This window comes from Condylura cristata, unplaced genomic scaffold (genome assembly GCF_000260355.1).
Source record: "Condylura cristata isolate star-nosed mole 26May11 unplaced genomic scaffold, ConCri1.0 scaffold00007, whole genome shotgun sequence".
In the NCBI taxonomy this organism is placed as follows: Eukaryota; Metazoa; Chordata; class Mammalia; order Eulipotyphla; family Talpidae; genus Condylura; species Condylura cristata.
In genome coordinates, this window is record NW_004567108.1 from 45256818 (window position 1) to 45265211 (window position 8394).

The 8394-nt window shown below is 42.6% G+C and overlaps 2 protein-coding genes across 4 annotated transcripts in view; one reads left to right on the forward strand and one right to left on the reverse strand.

Annotated features, from left to right (window-relative positions):
* Positions 1-1906: 1906 nt before the first annotated feature.
* Positions 1907-3714, reverse strand: LOC105853346 (collagen alpha-1(I) chain-like). The gene is made up of 3 exons (XM_012721771.1): positions 3590-3714; positions 3035-3137; positions 1907-2884 (listed from the first exon to the last, which is right to left on the reverse strand). Exons 1-3 carry the CDS (start codon positions 3712-3714, stop codon positions 1907-1909), a joined length of 1206 nt encoding a protein of 401 aa, XP_012577225.1.
* Positions 2183-8394, forward strand: part of ELOVL7 (ELOVL fatty acid elongase 7) — a 79761-nt gene continuing 73549 nt past the window's right edge. For all 3 annotated transcript variants that reach the window (XM_012721909.1, XM_004678284.2, XM_012721910.1), the window contains exon 1: positions 2183-2307. The gene's annotated coding sequence lies outside the window, so the exon portion shown is untranslated. The remainder of the gene's footprint in view (positions 2308-8394) is intronic.

Here is an 8394-nt window from a genome sequence, read left to right on the forward strand (position 1 = left end):
AGAGTGGGGAACAGAACAGGCAGATCGACGAAGTACACTGCTGAGGGGAGCAGCGGGCGGGTCAGGAGAGGTCTGCCACACCACGTGGTCACCTCCGGGGCAGGCGGGAATCGAACTCATTCGGAAGCGGCTTTAGATTCTCAGTGCTGTGCTTTAACCCACTGCGCCACCAGGGAGGGCCCAAGGGGACATATTTTTAAGTGACCGCTTTTCACCACTATCAAAGTGGTTCAAAACACTTTTATGCCTCTCTGGATTTTGCAAGACGTTCCTACTCATCAACTTGTTTCTGTCCGCCACCAGTCTATTCTCAAAAACATTGCCAGGATATTCCTTGTTATAATTTAGTCAGATGGTATGATTTCTCTACTCAAATGCTTTCCTTAATTTTTTGATGTCTTTAGTACTACTGTCCCCATTCACTCCAGCTCAACCACTGAAATTTACTCCCTGTTGGTTTCAGAACACATCCTAGACACTCTTGTATCCCAGGGCCTTGAACCCCACCCACTGGAAGCTGTTAACCAGACACACAGGCTTGCTATCTCACCTCCAAATTTTTGCCTCAAAAATGCCTCCTTCCAATGAGGTCTTCTCTTACTACTTTACCATTCTAATTCCCCACTCAAAAGTCATGATTTCCTTTCATTCTTTGCATAGCGCTAACCACAACAAGAGCACCTATTTTATGTGTTTATTCACTGATGGTCTGTCACCCCCAACTACAGTGAATTTTTCTGGCCTATTTTGTTACCTGTTGAATCTTCAGGATTTGGAATATAGTAGTGTTCAAAAAATTTGTTGAATGAACTCATATTTGATTTTTTGTGAATGTATCTTGGTAGGCAGAAAATGACAGACTCAAAGGCAAATGTCATTAAGCAATTGTTTCTAATTCCTTAAGTCTACCAATGATCTGTTTTTATTATAAAAGCAAATTTTATCTAAGAGGAAGGAGAAATCTTTAGCTTCCTTGAATTTAAGGACCTCTTTAATTTTAAGGTTTTGTTTTGTTTTTTGGTTTCGGCATTACTGGCAGTGGTTTGATTCTTGTCAGTGGTGTGATGTGCACTCTCAAATTTTACAAAAAGCATTAGAAATCTCATGCTCATTGAAGTAGCATTAGGCAGCAGAAGGCAAACCTTCCTTGCTGGCCCACAGAGTTTTCTTATGCTCGGCCACTTTCTCTAGTCAGTAGGCCCGATCCTTCTGTCCTGATTCCATATTTAAAACTGCAGCACAGAAGCACAGGCTTGTTTCTGAGGTGCTTACATTAGACTCCACTCAGGAAAATTTTGTAGACGACAACTCAATTCTAGCTCTTCGTTTTGCCTCATAAGCAAGGACCTTATTGGACTTCTATCTGCCTTCCAGCTATTGATGCCATGATTGCAAATCCTAGCAGCAATTAAAAGGATCATAGCCAGAAATAAGGACAGGTAAATTAAAAAAAAAAAAACAAAAACAGTGGATGGAGCATGCATGACATGCCTAACATTCATCTTCACTCCCCAATCCAATAGGCAGAGATGAGAAATTGGTTTGCTAAACTTCATTTCCTGCAGCAGTTGCTTAGTAGGAAAGTTAACTTAGATTATTGCACAATTTGCTTCTCGGTGCTCTAAAATCCCCCTAATCCCTAATAGCTGTAGCAATCCTCTAGCTTCTTAACAAGCAGGGAGTGGAGCTGATTCAAAGTGGGCTTCTCATCCTAGGGCCTGGCCTCCATTTTAGATAGGAACTAATGCTAGCAAAGCCCTTTCCGGAATGGAACCCGGACTCCTTTAGCCCCTCTCCGCCTCCAGCCTCGCTCCGCCAGGATCTCCTCGCTTCAGCTTTTCCTACAGCTCATCCTAAGTCACGCATGACAATTTTCACACCATTGCTCTTAAGTCTCGAAATGACCTCAGGTGATGACATTTGTGCTCAGAAAGAACTGGAATCTGTTCCACGGCCAGAGCCGATATCCCGAAACCGCCGGCGGCCCCCATCCCGGGCCGAGCGCCACACCGCGCGGGGACCCGCGCGCGACCAGACGGAAACCAGGCGGCCGCGGCCGCAGGCCCCTCCCGGCGGGCGGCTCCTCCCTCCAGCCCCTCGCGGGTACCTGGCGCTGGCGGCGACGGCGGGCGGACCGGGGGCGGCGCCGCGCGGCGTGACGCGGCGGGGTGGGAGAGCGGGCAGGTGACACGGCGGCCTCTTCCCCTCCCACAGCCCGGTCGCGGTCGGGGCAGAAGGGGCCGCTGTGAGGAGCTCGGCGCTCGCGTAGCCCGCGGATCCCCCCCCCGCCGCCGCGAGCCGCTCTGGGTGAGTGCGGGCGCCGGCCCGCGGGGCCCGGCCAAACTTTTTCTGGGCGCCGAGGAAAGATGAGGGTAGGCGGGAGGCGCCGGCGCGGGGCGTCGGGAGCCGGGACAGGGACTTGCGCGCGGCGCGCGGGAGCAGGAACTCGGGGAGCCCCGCCGGGCGCTCTGGGCTCTGGGGAGCGCCGGGGAAGTTGGAGCAGCGCGGCCTGCGGATGCTGAGGGCGGGGCCCGGCGCTCACCTGCGCGCTCCCGGGGAGACTCCGCTGTCCCCGGCTTCCCGCAGGGCCGTGGGCCCGCCGCCCCGGAGACCCGAGAGCTCCCGCGCGGCGCGGCCCCGGCGGTTCGGGCGCGAAGGCGAAGGTGGCATCGCCGGCGGGACCCGCTCGACCTTGGCCGCCGAGGTCACTTGCCCAACTCCGGAACCTGGCCTCACCAGCCACCCCGCGACACTCAGAGGCCCCTCTTTCTGCTTTCTTCTCATCTGGGGCGCTGTTGTGTCCTCGAAACCGGAATGAACTTGGAGCTCTGCTATTGCAGCGGGGCGCTGTCTCTTTGGCTCCGCGAGTTGGCGGTGGCGGTGGCTGCCGAGAGAGAAGCGAGATGAGTAGAGTCGTAGAACAGGTTGTGCGGGCGATGAAAATGGGAAAGCCTGTTGTTTTATCTCCCAAGCTATCGTTCCTTAGGAAATGGGCCTTTCTCCTCTTAATCAGTCAGCGCTAATTCAAACTTACCGGATGCAAACATAGACCTTTTTGGACGCCCCTGCTCCCGGGGGAAGCTAGGGCAGAAAGGATCCGGTCTCTACCCCGGTGCCGCTCCCAGTTTTTTGGAGAGCTAGTCCAAAACTGGTTTTAGCGAGCAAAGCCTTTCCCTCTGGCCGAGATACCCTTTGGAAAGCATTTTCACTGGACCCTGTACTCGCAGGTTATCTTTATTTCACTTCTCACTTTTACTTTTTGACTGCTGTAAAAGTCATCGATACTTTGTGGTTTTCTTGCCGCTCACCTGTTTATTCATTTCCTTTACTTGTATAACAGCTTCTGCTCCTACTACTGGCCAGGAATGGTTTTCCTCAAGGTCGCCAAGGATCAAGAAGTCTTGGCAGACTTTTTGTGAATTCTTCTACACCAGATGTTGTTCTAAGAACTTGTGCTTAAGTCTTAATCCTTGTAATGATCCTATTAGGTAGATGATAGAACTAGCCTCCTCTTTAAGTGTGAGGAAACCCAGTCACAGTAGCCTGCCCAGAGGCACACCGGCAAGGCTAAGCAAAGGGGGATCCCAACTTCGGGACTCTGGCACCAGCCACCCCCTCACCTGGAGTTTTCATGGTCCTCCTCGTTTTTTCCCCAAGTCCTGTGCTGGTTCCAGCATCATTGACCACACTGTTTCTCAGGTCTCTCATTTCCATCTTGTGCAGCAAGGACTAATGAGATGTTTGGGGTTTTATTTATTTAAGATTTTATGGGACTTTTTCTTCAGTCATTACTTCTACTTACCAAGTTTAAATCTGTGTTTTGCAGTGTCCTATTCAGTTTCAGGGCGACATCTGTCAGAGCATATTGTGATATTCCAGTTGGACTTGTCTTACTTTGCCCCAAAGCATGTCCAGCTAACTGACATTTCTGTTGGGGGCTCCATGGAGCCCCCAAGGAGCAAAACTTTGGTCTTGTTTCATGTCACCCTTCTCCCAATCATGAACTCTCTTGTGCTCAACTTTGAGGTCTCTTCTTGCTCCCTTATCAGTCTCATTCCACCCCACAAATTAATTTCACCACCCTGAAATCTCACTTATCACATATTGTATGCCATTTTCCACTTGGTTATCTTTTGTGAATGTCCTGTAAAAAAATTACAAACAACCTATGACATTAAATCTCCAACTAGTAGTTGTTTAATAAATGTTTGCAGAATATGATTCAATATAAATTAAGTAGTTGTAAGTGGGGACTGCTAAGAATTGCATTTTAAAAGCACTTCTCTGCTAGCTGGAATTTCACCTTTGTGAGATCTCCTCTTCTCCCATTGTGGTTGCTATCTCATTTCTTTCTGATATTCATTCATGCATATAATCTGGGAAGGATTATTATCTTGTTTACATTAGGTATCTTGATTGTGATCAGTTTATGTAAGAATTTTGGATTAGAATTTAAACTTTATGGATGTCCTCTGTGCCATGTGTTTATAGAATAGTCAAGTCTGCATTTAAGTTATAAATCTTTTATTGACAGTTATGGGATGCAAAGCTTCAGCATCTTTCAGATCTGTAATTTTTGCAAAAAGTCACTTTTACTTGCATTTTCTTGTGAATTTTGTCTGAAGTCAGCAAAACTGCACCATATTCTTAATAGTACACACAGCTGCAAAAAAAAAAAAAGTTACTAGAGTTGCTCAGGTTAAGAAAGTGACTTCTCTGGCTCATTGGAATTATGCAGTCAGAATTTAAACCCAGGTGTAATTACAGTGTTTGGGCTCTTCCCTCACTCTGTGAGTTCACATATTACAGGTATAAGAGACATTAGGATAGCTTTGAGGGGGCATAAGCACAACTATAAATATAAGGTTGTTTAGATCTTTTGGGTTCCATAGTAGAAATGTGAGAACTAGAAGAGGGTTTGGCTAGTAGTCCCTAATCTGAATATATTGCTCCTTCTGTCTGCCTCAGACATCTGGGTTTTGTCTTAACAGCACATTTATGACTTATTTGTTTGTTAATGAGAATTAAGTGACATAACAAGGACAGAATAAAAGGAAAAGGTGCTTTTATTTAAAGGTGATTTAGTTCTAAACCTTTCCAGGGACTTTTCAACCCATTCCCTGTTTCCTCCTGCCTTCTCTAAACAGAGAATGCTATGTTGGATCCTGTGGACCAAAAAGATTTATGTCTCAGACGCAAACAAAGTCAGCTGACTTATATTTTAATCTCTCTGATGTTTATCACTGAGTTGGCTATCCAGCACATGCACAGCCTGTTCATTAAAATGCTAGCAGGTATGGTTTTTAGTTAAAGCAAAAGAGAAGGTAAAAATAACATTCTTAAGAATCCACAGTCTAATGACTAATATTCAGTAGCTTAGGTAGGGTGAGTTACAGAGTAAATATGGAATGAAACTTAAAAAACAAAATTGTGAGAACCACTAATCATTATTCAAAGGGAGAAAAGAATGGGAATAGATGCACTGCTTATGTATAGTCACTGTTTTATACATCTAGATTTTTATCTGTTCAACCACATATACATGATATGCATTTTCTATTTCTCTGTTTCTCTGGGTAAAAAAAGACAGCTGAATGCTCATAGTTGCATGTGGCTTATCCCAACAAGGACAGTCCTCTTGACATCTGACCAGCTGACTCCATGACCCATGGTCTTCATTTCCACAGAAAAGAGTGCCAGGCATGATGAGCACAGGCGCGAGGAGCCTGTTCCCTCTCCAGCTGCTGGGTTACTGACTCAACAAGAGTGTATTTATTGCAAACTTGTTAGTGCCAGTTGTACTTGTTATTGTGATTAGATCATCTAAACCGTAAACTATAAAACATGAGTGCAAAAGGAAAGACTTACATTGTTTATGTGAAAAGCATGATAAATTCTTTGGAAAGAGTATATGAAAGTGAGTGGTTGAAAAGTGGTTAGAAAAAATTGTGAAGAAAATAAAACCTTGAAATAATGTCTTGAATTTGCTTTTAAAGTTGTTGGGGTTTTTGTTTGTTTGCTTGTGGTTTTCAATCCACTTGAAAAATTAAAACTGTTTTCCAGAAAATAAATTCAGGGTATGGTTTATATAAAAAAAATTAATAGGAAGAAATGCTTCTTAAGAAAAATCTTGGAACCACTTTGGGAAATTAGTGCATATTTATATGTCTTAGGGTAAAGTAAATGTTTATGGCATGTATATAAATTTTTGATTATGTACTATAAACATTTTTTGATTAGTCAACTAGAGCCAGACAATATTGCTGCCATAGCCTAACAATAATAGTAGTTTGTGGTCAGAACCTTTGCCTCGATCGTTATTCAGTGTATCTACATTAACAAAAACAAATTGAAACTCTGCTGTTGTGAATGCAATACAGCAGGGTACATGCAAATATTTCCCTTTGTCATACTACAACTGGTACTTAATCAACTAATACTCCTTATTTCATTTATTTTTTTATATTTTATATATTTTTATGTCATTCTTCATTTTCATACATGTGTGTTTTATCCACTCATGTATGGTCGCCAAGGAGTTCCCACCACCAGTTTACCCATGCACCATCACCATAATCCCTTGTATGCTTCCCATCAGTTTTAAAACTTTAAAAGCAAATTCAGAACATTATTTCAAAGTTTTCTTCACAATTTTTTCCACCCCTGATCATACTTCTTATTTTAAAATAAGATTTTAGTATCCATTTAACATTTAAGTTAATAAAGAGGACCACAGTCTAGCTTAGAGCTAGCTCCCACTGCCCTGAAATGACTTCCATAAAAATTGAAAGCAAAATATAATATAGGATTAGCTATTAGCTATAGGATTAGAGTATAGCACTAGCTATACTCTTAAAGTTGATAAATTTTTCAGTGCTTTTAAGCTGATGATTTGAATTGGTCATGGGATAACTTATTAAATAATGATTATAGAGTATGGTCATTATTTCCTGAGACAATACAAGTTAATGTGGAAAAAACAAACTTATATTGAGAAAAGTGAAATATTCTCAAAGTTCCTACCAGGAATATGGTATTGTTTTCATTTTGTAGATAAAGAATATATATATATATATATATATATATATATAATTAATATAAACTGATGTCTGTCTGGAACTATCTTGTCTATCTAGTACTACTTGCCAAGGGTAGTAATTAACAGAACTGGGAACCAGACCCATTTCAGTTTGAACTCCAATGCCCATATACCCATATCCCACTTTCTTACATAGTACTTTTATTAGTTTTAATCTGGATTTCTAGTATGGGTCTGTATTTGCTTAAGTGAAAGCAGTTTATTTGAAATGATTCTAGACAGTACCAGCAGATAATGGAAAGAGGGACAGCCAGTAAAAGGTATGTTAATGAAGATGCTGTTACTACCATCCTGGACACTTAAAGTTCAGTCCCATTGGGATATACCTTAGAATTATCCTACCCAAAAGACAAGGAATAGAAACCATGGCTGGGACATGAGTGTGTAGATAATATTTTAAAGAACTACTAAAGTATGTCAAGCTAGAAAGTACCTAGAGATCATGTAAGTCAGCCTTCTCTTTCACGAATCTTCTCATACGTGAAACTGAGGATCAGCAGGGTCAAGTCCTTTGTATGCTGGAGCCTATTTAGCCTACTGGAACCAAAAACAAGTTCTGATTACAATTCACTTACATTTTTAACTTAATAATTATTTTCTCTTCACTGGCATTAATTCAGGAGTTAGCTTTACTACTGAATTTTTGAGTCTCCTATGTTGCCCTATCCATCCTTGTCTATTGGAAACAACATTAATTTCTCCTTTCCCCCCTTTCCCTCCAACCCCTTATTTGGGTCCCTACAGTCCTCCTATAAGAAAAACCATCCATTATCTTTCTTTTTGGCTAATTTTATGGAGCATGATCCTATTCAACTAAATCCATGTTGCTGTGAATGACATGAGTTTATCTTTTACAATTGCTGAGTAATACTCCATTGTGTATATATACCATATCTTCTTGATCCATCTGATGCCCATCGGATTTTGGGCATTTAGGCTGTTTCCATTGCTTATCTATTATGAATAGTGCTGTAATAAACATAGGAATGTGGGTGCTCTTTTGAATTAATGCTTTTACATCCTTTGGGTAAATACCCAGGAGTGGAATTGCTGGATCATCTGAGAGTTCCATTTTTAGCATTTTGAGGAACCTCCGCTCAGATTTCCATAATTGTTGGACCAATTTGCATTCCTACCAGCAATGTAGGAGGGTTGCTTTTTCTCTGCATCCTGGCCAACATTTGTTGTTGCTAGTTTTTTTAATATGTGCCATTCTCACTGGTGTAAGATGGTATCCTATTGTGGTTTTGATTTGCATTTCCCTGACTACCAGTGATGTTAAACTTTTTTTTTTT

Bases quoted from the DNA above. Each gene is read 5' to 3' on its own strand.
- LOC105853346 (XM_012721771.1), bottom strand. From the start codon at position 3,714: ATGGAAATGAGAGACCTGAGAAACAGTGTGGTCAATGATGCTGGAACC. The intron at 3,138-3,589 runs GTTGGGATCCCC...GTTTTGGACTAG, and splicing joins GCTGGTGCCAGAGTCCCGAA to CTCTCCAAAAAACTGGGAGC. The intron at 2,885-3,034 runs GTAAGTTTGAAT...CTCTCTCGGCAG, and splicing joins AAGGTCTATGTTTGCATCCG to CCACCGCCACCGCCAACTCG.